Source organism: Bubalus bubalis, chromosome 22 (genome assembly GCF_019923935.1).
Source record: "Bubalus bubalis isolate 160015118507 breed Murrah chromosome 22, NDDB_SH_1, whole genome shotgun sequence".
Classification (NCBI taxonomy): domain Eukaryota; kingdom Metazoa; phylum Chordata; class Mammalia; order Artiodactyla; family Bovidae; genus Bubalus; species Bubalus bubalis.
This window is the reverse complement of record NC_059178.1, coordinates 60,887,993-60,903,696: the sequence shown is the minus strand read 5'-3', so window position 1 is coordinate 60,903,696 and position 15,704 is coordinate 60,887,993. Positions and strand designations below refer to the sequence as shown.

General features: G+C 39.8%; 1 protein-coding gene across 1 annotated transcript in view; it reads right to left on the bottom strand.

Annotated features, from left to right (window-relative positions):
- Positions 1-15,704, bottom strand: part of ATP9B (ATPase phospholipid transporting 9B (putative)) — a gene marked incomplete at its 3' end in the record, with an annotated part of 78,688 nt that overhangs the window by 39,030 nt on the left and 23,954 nt on the right. Inside the window, 3 exon segments of the mRNA XM_045164059.1 lie at positions 10,252-10,360; positions 11,197-11,310; positions 15,053-15,203. Coding sequence (XP_045019994.1) covers positions 10,252-10,360; positions 11,197-11,310; positions 15,053-15,203 — 374 coding nt within the window.

Here is a 15,704-nt window from a genome sequence, read left to right as displayed (position 1 = left end):
GAATGGCATTGACTGGCACACAACTGACAGAAAAACCAACAAAGAAAAATAAACGCCAGATCACCCTCCACTAGTAGCTCCAAAGACACAGGTCAGGGCTGAAAACTAAGGGTTAGAGCTTTACACAAAAAGTGCTGTAGACGCTTGTGAACTCTTATCTCTACAGTATCCAGTGCAGCGCGACCATTTACAAAATCTAACACACAGAGTCTGCGTCATGTCAGCACCACAGAGAGGAGACGAAAAGCTGATGTGGACAAGGGGAGACGCCGCGGGACAGCAGTAACGAGCCCTGGTCCAGGTCCTGCTCCCTGTGATTCCTTCTCCCCTCCGTCTCGCTCCCTCTCCTGGTCTCCCTCCCTCTGTCCATCTCCCTTTTAGGACCAACAACAGCCATGTAGATCTATTTTTATATTTTTGTCAAAACTACTGTTTTGATAAGAGAATAGAGCCACTTCTTTTACAGTCAGTTTATTCTGAAAGCTAAAAGAACAAGAGGTAAGTTCTTACGACATTTGTTCATATTACAAAAACTAATGTTACCAGTCATTACTTGACTTATAGACCAAATTCAGCTCATTATAAAGCCTTATTTCCTAAATATCTCTGAATGCAGCTGAGTTTCAATAGAACCACATCAGTTCCTAATTATTGTTTTGAGGATATCAAAAAGTTTGGTAAATATATTTCTGCTGTTACATTTTTTCACACTCCTCAATTATACAATAAATACATAAGGGCTGAGTTACTTTCCTGGAGGGAGGTGAAGCTACTTTTTATTGATATTATAAAATAACAGTGTACTTTAGAATTACATGTGAAGCAATCTTAAGATATCTTCATAAGAGGTAAGTATCTGTTTATTAATAGCCAGAAAACTTTTTGTTTTTTCCAGTTGGTTACTTCAAGCTTCATGCTTGTACTCGCACTGCCATGTTTTTACAGCTAAGCGTCAGGCAGTGAAGACACACCCTGAGCGCATACCTCCGGTATATTGTTGTTCAACTGCCAAGTCCTGTCCGCCTCTTTGTGGCCCCATGGACTGCAGCACGCCAGGCTTCCCTGTCCTTTAACTCAGCACAATTCCCATCTTATCATTTAATTTTATGCTGTTCTACTAGCCAATCCACTTTCCCTTCCTTCTGCTTTTTTACATGTTAATAGAACTAGATGAAAAATTAAGGATTACGCTCATCCTCACCCCAAGCCCTCTGTTATTTGACAATCACTTAGAAGATAACCAAATCTGCAGCGTGTGTGCTTCTTCTCCACAGCTGATCTCACAGTAGCTTTCTGCTTCATCCCCTGCCTCGTCTCCCTCTGCTCCTGCTCTAGTCTGGCACTTTATCCTACGACCATGTAATGCCTATGCTGGTTCTCACAGGCTCTCTGCATTCGCTCTTCCTTTAGGTTGAAACCCATCCCTCCGCAGATCTCCTTACTTACACAGTAACACTATCCCATGAAGCCTCTAGAGCAGGTATAAGCAGCAGCAGATTTTATACAGACTGCTACACATGTGCTTAAAATGCTACATTGCTATAAATATTCAAACACCCGACACTCTACCAAATTTCAGATCCTGTGCACTTCAAGGACATTTAGTTTGTTCTTCACAAATGCATATCCAAACTTAACCCATTTTAAAAGAAGAGAAGGACTGTATAACCATTCATCAGTTGAAATGGGTCAAATGTCAGAATGGGTTAAAGAGAACAGAACCATAAAAGCCACATCTAACCAGATACAGACATCAACAAATAAGAATGAAAATGTATTTATTGCTTATTTCCCAAAAAAACACACGCAACATAAGAGTGAGAGACAATGATGTAATTTTTTAAAAAGCACTTGCTCACAGATAAGGAGCCCCTGGAAGGCCACAGAGCTGAAATTAAGAGCACAGCTGCTGAGCAGACGACCACCCGCATCTCAGCAGGCTGTCTGGCTGGTCCTCATTCCTGGGGGAATGGTACTCTCCCCCAACTGTCTTCACATCTTAAGTAGGAGCCTAATTTAACACAGATTATGAAGTGGGTAGCTGGGAAACAGTATATTAATTATGTTATGTTATATTATAAGGTTGGCCCAAAAGTTCATTCCATTCTTCATAAGACCTTATGGAAAAAATCAAATGAACTTTTTGGCCAACCCAATATATTAAGAGAGACTTATAATTCAGAAGAAAACCCGAAATATTGCTGGGAAGAAATTTTAAAACTCCTAAATAAAAGAAGAGGTATATTTCATTCATGGATCAGAACACTTTAATACTATTAAAGTGCCAATTCTCCCCAAAATTTACCTACAGATTCAGTGCAATTAAAATCCTAGCAGGCTACTTTTTAATAGAAATTGAAAAAGCAATTCTAAAAGTCACATGGAAATACAAAGGATGCAGTTTAGCCAAAGCAACTCTGAAAATGAAAACACAAAGCTGGAGGGCAAACACTGCTGTGCTCCAGAATTATTAATACTATGAAACAACAGTAATCAAGAGCATTGTTTTAGCATAAAGAGAAACAAACAGATCAACAGAGTGAAGAGAGAGTCCAGAAATAAACACATACACGGAAGACAACTGATTGACTAAAGTTTAAGGCAATGCAGTGGGAAAGAGGTCACCTTCTTGAAAAATGGTGCCAGAAACACCACCACCCACACCTGGTACTAATACAAAAATTTACTCGAAATAGATATGTGATATACACAGCAAATTCTAAAGCCAAAAAACTTATAAAAGAATAAACATCGGAGAAACTAACATTTCTTTGTGAAAGTTTCTCAGGAGTCTCATAGTGTTTCATGTTTCTCAGAGAACACAAGAAAAAAATGAAAAATGACAATACCTGGTGGAGGGTAGGAAGGAGAGAGGGAGGGAGAGGTCTCCTGATGCTAGAATGCACTGTAATGAAACACTCTTCAGAACTGGTGTGGACGTGGCCTAGAGATTTGGATGAGTCAGTGGAACAGCACAGAAACTAGAGAAAAGGGCCAAAACAAATCGAATGCATTTCTCAAAGATCTGAGGAAAATTAAGAACTCGTTTTAAAATGGCATTGAAACATGTAAAATATCATGTATGAAACGAGTTGCCAGTCCAGGTTCGATGCACGATACTGGATGCTTGGGGCTGGTGCACTGGGACGACCCAGAGGGATGGAATGGGGAGGGAGGAGGGAGGAGGGTTCAGGATGGGGAACACATGTATTCCTGTGGCGGATTCATTTTGATATTTGGCAAAACTAATACAATTATGTAAAGTTTAAAAATAAAATAAAAAAAAAAAAAAAAAGTAACTTACTGACCATTTGAGGGGGAAAAAAAGGTAGATCCCTTCTCCACATAATACCTTACACGTAAAACTGCAAGTGGAGTAAAATTCTAAGTACAAAAAAACAAAAACACAGAAACATTGTAAGGAAATTAAGATAGCTGCTTACAACACACTGGGATTGAACAGATTTTCTAAGATTAAAGTAAAAACCACAAAGATCAGAAGAGCTGCCTACAAAAAACTAAAAAGGTATCTACATGTTTAAAAAATGAAAAAAATTAATCAAACAAAATAAAAATATTTGCCACATGTGATGCAGTGGTAAAGAATCCTCCTGCCAATGCAGGAGATACAAGAGACACAGGTTCAATCCCTGGGTCAGGAAGATCCCCTGGAGAAGGAAATGGCAACCTACCCCAGTATTCTTCCCTGGTGAATCCCATGGACAGAGGAGCCTGGCAGGCTGTGGGCCATAGGGTCGCAAAGAGTCAGATATAACTGAGCGTGTACACACAGAAATTTTAATAAGGTAAAGATGAACATGGGAACAAAGGAGGAATAGACTTTTATAAAAGAGAAGAAACAGTAAAGTGTTAAAAGAGAAATAGCAAGCAAAAACAGCGAGAGGATCTCTCACCAAACTGGAAATTTAAAAAACCGGGGACCTGGGAGTCCAGTCACTAAAGAAAGCTGCAGAGCAAGCCAGACTCCAGAGGGAGCGGAGGATGCTTCCCGCATCCACACACACACGCTGATCCGGGTGAGAAGGCACTCTGTGGGCGCCGGTATTCTTTAAAGTTATGTCCCGTAGTTTCCAGGCCCTGATCTCCAAACATGTAATAAAAACTGCTAAATGTTTAACATCATGAAGAAATGAATTCATACAGGTCCTCTCAGGGGGACCTAAGGAAAAATACCAGTTATGCAGGAAATGAGCACACACATCCACTGCTGCCCGTGTACCCAGTCCCCACGGTACATGTCTACCGTGACATGGCCACGGAGAACCAAACAAAGGAGGTGATAAACCTGAAGTGCTTGCTGGTGCCTGACACACAGTAACTGAGTGATAAATATCAGTGCAGAGTCAAAATGAAATAATGCATGCTGAATATTCTTGAATGAATATTGGAATAATTATTTTCTAATGCAGAACACAGACAAGAAAGATGACTTAGTGAAAGTGACAATGCATAGACAATATGTAAAAGGCACAAAAGAGGGATTTTAAAATCTCCTGATTTTCAAGGAAAAATTATTACTGATAAATGGGGTCAATTTCACTAGAAGATGAAAAAATTTCATTGAGACATTTCATAAAAATCTTTTTAGCACAAAAAACCTAAGAATGTTAACAAGTATGGGACAACACAGTATTGATACTGAGTCAAAGATGCCCAAAAATGTAGGCATAAAGAACATCTTCTTTTTCTGAACTCTGCATGAATTAGGTTCCTGTTTGGCAAGGAACCTGGATCACAAGAAACAAGTAAATATGCAAGTTGTCTCTCTCGTATTCACACAAACACAAGTAATTTACACAAGCCTCCAGTCACAATTTCTCTCTCTCCTAGGTTTGAAACATGTTAAACAACAAAATGCCAGAATGAGTGAAAGAAATAACTAAGATATCCTGGGAAAAACAATCACCACAAGCTGTACGAAGGACCCAGCAGCAGCACAAAATTAATTCAAGTTTGTTTCTAAACATTAAGTTCCACACTAGCTTTAGGTTTAAATCTGGGAAATGGCTGACATGACTTAGCCCTGCTGAGATCTGGTGGCTGCTGAGAACACACACAAATAAACGAAGACTTCTGGGTTGATCTCATCTGCTAGAAAATAGATTGCATTAGTTCTGGGAAAAGCTTATTAGTTCATGACCGATCCATGTTTGAATTTCATGAACTTATTGTGGTAGCTGACACATAGTGGGTACTTAGTAAACAAATGTGGAAATTGTGAACTAGCCAACTGGATGAAGACAAACAAGGTATACAATCTACAAACCACTCCTTAGCAACAGGGGAAAAAACAGCATTGATTCCAAGAATCCAAAAGCAGAATGGCCACACAATTCAAACTTCTTCATCGGGAATTTTTGCAAAAGCTGCCAAGAAGCAGGAAAGTCTACATTACTCTCTTCTGTGACTCTCCTCTGTTGCTACTCACTAGGAGATAAAAAGCTTAACACAAGCAGTCACAAACAAGGAGACAGGAAGGAAGGTGGAAGCAACAGGTATGGAAGATTCCCACCTAAGAAAAGCAGTTTATGAGGCAATGAAATAAAGAGCAAACTAAAAACCATTCAGTATTCACTGAGATCACGTGCCACAGTCAAAATACTCTCTGCTTCCAAACACAGCACCTTCAAGATGTTAGCAAGTAGAAGTGGTTTTCCTTTTCAAAATAAAAAATACAACACACAAAGTTTTCTCAGTGTATTTCTACAAGAATGTGCTTGAGAACCCCAAATAAGAAAAGTTCAAATGCTGTAAAATGCTACAACAGACTCAAGTGAATCAGAGCAAAGAGCCATCAATGCCATTCAAAGAATAGTAACTGTGAAACACTAGAAGTTAAGTAGGCAGCATATATTCTTGATAAGAAAATATTTTAAACTATACTCAGCAATAAGCATAAACTCCATTTTTTTACATTCTAAATTTTACTTACCAATCATCTTTAGCAGAATAACCAATCACAAAGCAACATGCCACAGATGAAAGAACACTGGACTTGAGGTCAACAGGTCCAGGATCAAACACAAACTCCACCCAGAAGGATGGCCACTCAGGGCAGACCATTCTGCACAAGCCCCAGGCTGCTCACTGTCACTGAGACAACGCCAGCCGCCTGGGGGTGTCGTGTGACTGAGTACAGGGCATTTTCTCTGACACACTCGGGCGTCAAGCAGCACCAGCTGTCATGACTGTCACCCACGTGTGAAATGTCCAGTGCTCAGGTCACAGGCAACGATGACCAATTTTTTTAAAAAGGTAAATTTTCATTTGTATTTGAAATGAAACTAGTACAATTGTTTTAGAGTATTCTGAGTTCAAATAATACAGAATTGTAAAAGATTTATACTTCCCTGGTGGCTCAGTTGATAAAGAATCTGTCTGCAATGAGGGAGACCTGGATTCAGTCCCTGGGTCGGGAAGATCCCCTAGAGAAGGGAATGGCAACCCACTCCAGTGTTCTTGCCTGGAAAATCCCACGGACGGAGGAGCCTGACGGGCTACAGTCCATGGGGTCACAAACAGTTAGACACGACTAAGTGACTAAACCACACAAAAGATATATACCAGTCTGTTTTCCTCAACAGTTTATACTCAGTGAAAATGACATGAAAGCAGCCACTTTAAGGTAAATAATTCAGTGGCATTTAGTACATTCAAAGTATTCTACAACCAACTCTACCAAGTTCCACAACACGCTCGCCACCGCCAGAGAAGCCCTCGCCCACTGAGGACTGTGCCCCATCCCTGCTTCCCTGGCCATGGCAGCCACACCTGCATTCTATTAACTTACCTGTTCTGTGAGTTTCAAGAGCGGCATCGCACAATACACGACCTCTGGTACCTGGCTTCTCTCACACAGCATAGCATTTTCAGGGTTCATTCATGTTCTGTCATCTATCAGTATTTCATTAACTTTTATAGCTGAATAATATCCCAGGCTATGAAGAAACCATCAATCCCTCACCCTTCATCCACTGACGGACAACCGACGTCACCGCCTTCTGCCAGCCCTATGTAGTGCAGTGACGAGCAGGGGTGTGTGTGCACCTGCTTGAGCCCCTATCCTTAATTCTAAACTTATCTGGGCAGGTCTTCATTTCGCCTTCACTTCTGAGTGACAGCTTTACTAGATATAGAATTTCTGTTGACAGTTCTCCCTTCTCCAATTCCTTCTGCCCTCCGGTCTCTGATGAGAAGCTTGCAGCGTGCTCGTCACCGCCGAGGACCCTGCCTGGAGCCGCCTCTTGAGCTGCTCGCAGGCTGTGCTCGTGGCCCCGGGGTTTAGACCACGTGATGATGCTATGTCTCTGTGTGGGTCTCCATTCTGACCCTCCTGGGCTTCAGGGAACTTCCTCAATGTGTAGATTTGTATCTTTTGTCAAAACTGGGGGTCAATGGCCATATCCCTTCACATCTCCCCTCTCCTCCAGCACACACTCCTCTGGGCACCTCAGTACCCCTGACGCTGCCCCACAAGCCTCTCAGGACCTGCTCACTGCTCTTCCTTCTCCTCCCTGCTCCTCAGGCTGGACCATTTTCAGTGACCGGAGGCTCAGGCTCACTGATCTTTCTTCTGCCGGCTCAAGTCTGCTACTGAAAGCCTCTAGTGAGTTTCTCTTTCATTTACTGTATTTTTCAGTACCAGAATTTCTTGCTTTTTTTAAATACTGGCATACCTTTACAGATATGCTCTATCTGCCAATATACTGTTCTGGTATCTTTCAGCATCTGTTCACTATCTCCCTTAGCTTCAGAACATAACTGAGGTGGGTGAGGTTCATGTTTGTCTAGGAAGTTCAATGTCTGGGCTTCCTCAGAGACAGTTTTTGTTAATGTCTTCTGTGAAATGCATTCTCTGTAATTTTTTGTGGAAACCCAGACATTTTGAGTATTATCATCTGATAACTCAGGAAATGAAATATTTCCACCTTTTGGGTTTGTTCTGCTCTGCTTAGTATATGCTGTAGCCATGTATATCTGGTGACTTTTCTAAACTATTTTTGTAAAGCATGTATTCTATGTCACATGTGGTCTCTCAAGTCTTTCTTACTTTAGCTTATATTCAACCAGTGTTTGAAAGAGATCTCCTTGCATGTGAGGAAAAAGGAGGTGGTGGAGGGAGGAAGCGAAGGGAGCAGGATGAAGACAGGAGCAGGCACAGCTGCTCACAGCCTTTGCAGACCACGGTTCCGTGCGGGAACCCTGGTCGCAGCTCCGCCTCAGCCTTCACTTCTGCCTGCCCTGAGCCTGTATCCAGCCTTGAGCGTGGCTTTCAAACCACTTCCCCCCCGCCTTGGGCCAACAGGGGTACTTCAGATTCCCTCCCGATTCTTCCTGCCTGGCTGTGACAGCTAGTGTGTGAGCCCGGCTGTGATATCTCTGCCCGGCTGCGGCGGCTGGACCCCAGCCTAGACAATAAGAGACGCCTGCAGCTTTCCAGCTTTCCTGCTCGGAGTTGCAGGTGAGGTGAAAGATAGACAAGCCAACTGGGTCAGTCCTTAAGGTAGCCCCCACACAGGTTAGACAGACAAAAAAGATTCACCACAAATAAGTTCTGCTCCGCACTCTTCAGAGTCAGCGTCCAGAGTCCCAAATTAGGATCTGGCTGCTGCCATCTTCAAGGAGGGTGCCATGACAGGGACAGAGTGGAGCAAGGGCAGGTGAAAACACCAAGGAGCTTTCCTACTATTTTCAAGTGGCCTTTTCCTGGATTCAATAATCCCCTAGATGCTGTAAGGCTCTGACGTTTTTCAGAGTCCTGACAAGTTAGCTCTGCCAGGTCCTGATTGATCTGTGGAGCTGCCTACTCTTCATTTTGCTGACATCACTGCACTGTTCATTTGTGAATGATACAATCAGTGCACAGAAACAAATCTCTGCTCAGCCCAAATTTCACAATATAAAACAACAGAAAACACAAGCCAAGATCTACATTGTATTCTAAAACAGACAAACCAAAGTTATACCTAATTTACCTGGCCATTCTGGGGAGTCTTTTCCCCAGAACTAAAGCTTACCTTCTTTTTTATACAACACAACTTTCCTCTACCATGCCAATATTTAAAGCATCAAAGCTTTTTAATAATTAATTTTCAATTCAATTGAGAAAGCATAATATTTTCAAAAAATGATACTGGGACAACTTGGTATTCACATGCAAAAGAATGTGAAGCGATACCACATACAAAAGGAAAATGGGTCATACATCTCAAGCTCAAACTATAAAACTCCTAAAAGAAAATATGGAAGTAAATCTTTGCAACTTTGGGTTGGCAAACTATTTCTTAGATACAACCCAAAATATAAGCAACAAAAGAAAAAAAACCAGATGAACTTGGGACTTAATGAAAATAAAAACTTTTGTGCATCAGGAACACCGTGAAGAAAGAAAAAATACAACCCACAGAAGGAGACAACACAGTTCCAAATCATATATATCCAACAAGGGACTAAAACCCACTCCACTCTGAACTCCGCTTCCAGACAGGCTCCAAGGTGCTATGAATCTTCACGGAGTTTCTCTCTGGCACCTTTTCCTGTCCTCATGCTTATCATAATAGCCTCACACATTCTCTCCCTATCACACTGCCTCTTTTCTACAGTGGACTGAAAACCAAATAAACAACTCTTAACACATAAACCAGACAAGGGTGCAAGCCTGAAGTGAAGGGTGTGGGGGAGCGAGCACGCATCGGCTTCCATTTTGGATCTCGACGTCTGTTTCAGGTGCTAGAAGTCCTATTCCCCAAGTATAATTTCAGGCCATGGTGCCAGATGTCTGGTCTTGCTGACTGTGTTTAAAACAGATTGCAAAGACAGACTTTAAATGAGACGATGCTATGCTTTACAATGTGTACACATAAGTTGGGTTTCACATGTGTCTAGTACACAAGCATTCTATACAAACTGTAACAGAGATATATGTAACTATTTATATATAAACATATATATATACACACACCTGTGTATGTACATGTGCATGCATGTGTTTATGGGCGTGTGTATACATTTATATTCATGTATACATACATACATTCAAACATCGAGAGAATAAAAATCTATCCTGAAATCATATGCATCATACTATTATAGGAAAATTAGTTAGGTAACATGTAATTGCATAATACTATTTTCAGTAACAAAACTAAAACGTTTTCTTGCATTTATGCTGAGTCTAGAATGATGATCACATGAACCAATGGTGAACTGGATTAAAAGTGTCTTGCTCACCTCTTACTGTAAGCTTGCTGTACAGTTGTGAGTTCACTTCTTTGTCTCGCTGGAAACGCCGAAATTCATCAACTGCTTCTCTCATGATAGTAACAGCCAAGACAAACCCCTTTAAACAAAATAAAACAAAGTATTTGAGAAAATCGGACTTTAGCAAAAAAGGGAAAATCCTTTTACTATTTAGTTTTACTTTTTTCCTTCAATTTATACTAGTTTTGAAGCATACAATAAACAAAAACAAAAAATGACAAAAAGTAATAAACACTACCTAAGGAACACAGAAATGCACTGTGTAAGATTTACAATTCTCACTGTACCCAAAAAAAGTTTTAAAACTCACATCTTAATATGTACTTCAAGTTAAACATCAGAAAACCACCTCCAGTGAGGAGAAGAGAGAAAACAAAGCAGCAGAAGTCACCTGTGTTTCCTCTGCACAGCTGTGTGGCTGGCTAGGACTGTGGGGTCAGCCTGAGGGCTCCCCATTGAGTGACGTGTGCACACACAGACACGGGCCCCATCCCACTCAGGAGGAAACCCAATAACCACCCCGTGGGCCCCTGCCACCACAGCCGCATGTCCACACACTCCTGCAGCACGCCAAGGCCTCGTGCAACTGCTGTGCCCTCTGCCTGACACCTACTCTGCACACGGCGCCTGCTCTCTCCCAGCATAGGAGGGAGCTGGGCTGGGACATGGAGCTGACCCCCTGGGGCCCGAGAGAACCCCCAGCCCCGCCAGCAAAAGTGCTTTGTAATGTCTCCAGCTGACCTAGCTGGAGGACTGCGCAGGACTCTAGAAACCCTTTAACAAAGTGCAGTGACAGACAGCAACAATGTCACATTTCAAAAATCCGATCAATTTATCTTTTAACCGCCTGAACTCTTAAAACTGTATTTTAAATACTTAATAATTTAACTTAATTTCAAAATCTTTTCTTTTTACCAGAGGAGCCCAGTAGGTGTAGAGATACCCTATTTTCAGTGCTGGTACAAACTGTGAGCAGGATACTATCAGAAAATAGAGATTCAGGAAAAACTTGAATTGTTCATATAAAACCTAAAAAGAAAAAGAAAAAAAAATCAATATAATCTCAAGAAAAATCTTTCATACCTTAATTAAAATCAGCATATTATCTAACTGAATTTCCACCAACAGTGAGAATATGCCGAGTCACAATCAACTTAATTTTGACAATGGCTTTCTAATAACTAAATCACAAAAAAGAGCTAAGATTACCTCAAATTATATTTAAAATAAACTGAAAAAAAGGCAGAACTTTCAACTATGTTAAACCTTTAGGTTTTCTGTTTCCTTGTATGCAGTCTTCCACATTCATCTTTCATAAATCTCTACATGCATATCACCCAAGACACACGGGAAAACCTTCCCAATGTTAGTAAGCCATAAATTCAAAAAATCTTTTGCGAAAGTGGTGCAACCTTATATTTATGAAGTGGTAAACACTCAAACATGACAGCCACATTTTCTGAATGTGAACATTAGGTAGCTTCACAAAGATCCAGTGAATAAGCAAATCATTTATAGGTATGCATTCACACACGTAAAAAAAACACTAATCTCTTGCATTTACTTCCCTCAAAGTGTAAGAAATGAAAACACATAAAAATATGTAAATTATAGACCAATTTTTATGAAGAAAACTACCTGTATATTCTTTATAGTCTCTTGGTAGTTGATCTTAAACAATATTTTCAAATATAAACTAAATTAAAATCATCATTCAATAGCATCTTCTAGGAATGCAAATCCTGTATTTTCATTTTTGTTTCTTAATTCAAACAGAATAATCCTTAAGGAAATCCAAGATCTAGTATATTAACAGACTTCTATTCACAAATGCCTCACTTATTAGATTTAAATTGAAAATCAAAATGGAGCAAAACTCGTGTTTATAGATGGGAATACCTTAAATAGCACACTATAATTATAATGAAACTTACAAACTTGCGCATTGTATATCAAAATCTCCTTGGATGCCATTTTTAAATACAACTTGGAATGCATGGAAATTTTAACAAGGGCAGAGCAATGGGTTAAGTCCTTATTGTTGACTTAAAGAGGCTGGAATCACAGTTTTTATATAATGAAGCTGTATACATCATCACACAATTATGTGTGTGACTGAAAAATCAGTTACATTGATAACACGTTTATATTTATAATCACATTCAATTGCTGTCTAAAATGTTTTGAATCATTTCATAGATTAATCTCAGCAGGAAAGAAAGCTCTCTTTTTCCTCAGTGATTTCTTTAAAATCTGTTAGCATAAATTATATCTATTAGCAATTCAGAAATTGCCATTCGTGCTAAAAATGGCATAGAATTCCTACTGTGCAATTACCAAATGTTTCTAAAATACTACATTTTAGATGAAAAGACTAATTTAAGAGATAATCTAAGGAAAAAGTCATTCCCACGGTAACAGTGGTACAGACACATCAACAGGTCTCTTCAGGACAGCCATCCTAAAGGCTGTGTGAACTCATTCAGATGAAAACCTAAGCTGCACTGCACCCCCTGGACACTGCAGTCAAGACTCTATTTCTATTGTCTGCTGAGTGAACTCAGACAGCGTCGGAAAAATGTACAGTATTTAGCCAATCTGGGAGTATTTAATAATTTAAACCTAAGGAGAAAACAGCAGCTTCATTCAAAAAAGATGAGAATATTTATCTGCCTGGAAGACAGTTTACATTTTATTGTCCTGACAAAAGAGCAGTCTTTTAATTATGGAGGCATTAGTTTTGCATGTTTTAATAAAGAAGCATATTAGACATCAAGCATCTGACAACAACTGGATGGATGGGGTGGAGAGTGATGCTAATCAATGCCCAGTATAAAGTCAGCATGGTTATGTAAATAAAAACATGAAAGCTAAAGCAGCCCTCATTTCACATAATTGAGTTTTTTTTTGCAAAATAGCATAAGACCTAATACTGAAAATGTGTTAAAAACTTTGATAATGGAAAGATAATCAGCACCAGCTTTCTTTTGCCTTTAGAAAGATAAATAAATCTATTAAAATAGGGAATGAGGCAAAAATAAATCAACTATTCTAAATACATATAATCTCAGCTTTATAATTTAAGACAAAAACATTACTGGCAATAACAAAAAGTAATAAATATTTAAATTTCAGAATTTAAATTTAGCATAATACTAATTAAAGATAACTACTGATATAATAATAAAACAAGGCCTGAAATGTATACTGTGAAGTAGAAAATAAATCTAAAAGTGCTTGTAGATATTTTGTTGCTCAATCATGTTTGAGTAAAGTTATTCTACTTTGATTGTGACAGCCTTCAGTTCAGTTCAGTCACTAAGTTGTGTCTGATTCTTTGCGACCCCATGGACTGCAGCATGCCAGGCCTCCCTGTCCATCACCAACTCTCGGAGTTCACTCAAACTCATGTCCACTGAGTCAGTGATGCCATCCAACCATCTCAGCCTCCGTCATCCCCTTCTCCTCCCACCTTCAATCTTTCCCAGCATCAGGGTCTTTTCAAAAGAGTCAGTTCTTCGCATCAGGTGGCCAAAGTATTGGATTTCAGCTTCAGCATCAGTCCTTCCAATGAATATTCAGGACTGATCTCCTTTAGGAGGGACTGGTTGGATCTCCTTACAGTCCAACGAACTTTCAAGAGTCTTTCCCAACACCACAGTTCAAAAGCATCGATTCTTCAGTGCTCAGCTTTCTTTATAGTCCAACTCTCACATCCATACATGAATAATGGAAAAACCATAGCCTTGACTAGACGGATCTTTGTTGGCAAAGTAATGTCTCTGCTTTTTAATATGCTGTCTAGGTTGGTCATAACTTTTCTTCCAAGGAGCAAGCATCTTTTAATTTCATGGCTGCAGTCACCATCTGCATGGATTTTGGAACCTAAAAAAATAAAGCCTGCCACTGTTTCCACTGTTTCTCCATCTATTTGCCATGAAGTGATGGGACTGGATGCCACGATCTTAGTTTTCTGAATGTTGAGTTTTAAGCCAACTTTTTCACTCTTCTCTTTCACTTTCATCAAGAGGCTCATCTTCTTCTCCTGCGAGAACTCCAAAACCACAACTCCCTGCTGAACAACTGTCGACTGGAGAATGTTGGCTCCCACTAAAAAGATACCCCATGTCCAAGGGCCAAGGAGAAGCCCCAGCAAGATGGCAGTAGGGGTCAAACTGCATTTAGAATCAAACCCCTTACCCACCAGAGATGCTCAGAGGGCTCAAACAAACCTAGTGTGCAACAGGACCCAGAGACACCACAGAGACTTGAGCCAGAAATGCGCTTGAGTGACAGCCTTAGCAGGCTTTAAACGTTATATATACAGTCAACATTTCCCTCTAAACAAATACCCAATCAAAATTTATGACTTATTTTCTGGTAATTTTATTTAGCTTTATTTGATTATTTCTACAATGATATAAATGTGATGTTTATCTGGAACTGAAGGCAATAATCAGACTATAAATTTTCTTGAGTTGAACTCTGATGCTGCTGCTGCTGCTAAGTTGTATCAGTTGTGTCCGACTCTGTGCGACCCCATAGACGGAAGCCCACCAGGCTCCTCCGTCCCTGGGACTATGTGGCTATTAATGACATGTATGAAAACAAAAAAAGAAGAAGAAAAGCATATGAATTATTTCACAATTATTTGAAATACCCATGGTTCAAAGGTCTCTGATTTGGATATGACAGAATTAACGAGAGAAAAAAAATGAGAACAAAGTAATCTCCAATATCCAGTGCATTTTTAAGAATTTAACAATCTTACCCCAGGTATAAAGGTAAATATATTATATTTCTGATTCTTTATAGAATTTCTGGGATGTTTTTCTTCACACTTTTCCGGACATCCAAGCCACACTGTACGAGCTTTCAATTCTCTCTTTCTTTGACAAATATTAATCAGCCAGTCACAGCAACTGCATGAAACAAAAGATACGTGTTGTGTACGCTTTTCTAAATGTTTTACAATTAATTCTAAATATCTAGAGCCAATATTGTTTCTGTATTTACCAGACACCAATGGCTTATCTACTGTTAAGTAGTAAGGGCTTCCTTAAAACGGGTCAGCTATGTTAATTTAAATTTGACATAAAAGTACTGAAAGAGCTTATACAAGTGTGTGATGACTCCTGGAACCTCAGGGAGATTGCCTTCCCTGTTTAGACCCTCTCACTGGCAAAATAAAACCACTAACATTCTGAAGCAGTCAATGCTGCCTATACTGAGAAGAGAGTCACCATATGTTACTCATAATTCTCAATACACCACTCGGTGATTCTGACAAAGGCTCTTAGATGTCAATTGATTAAAACATGACCATCCTCGTTTTGTCTTAGGTAGTCACTTTTTTCCTCCTTTAAAAGATGACTTTTCTACTAGCATTAATATAAAATTAAGACTTATGACTCAATGCAATA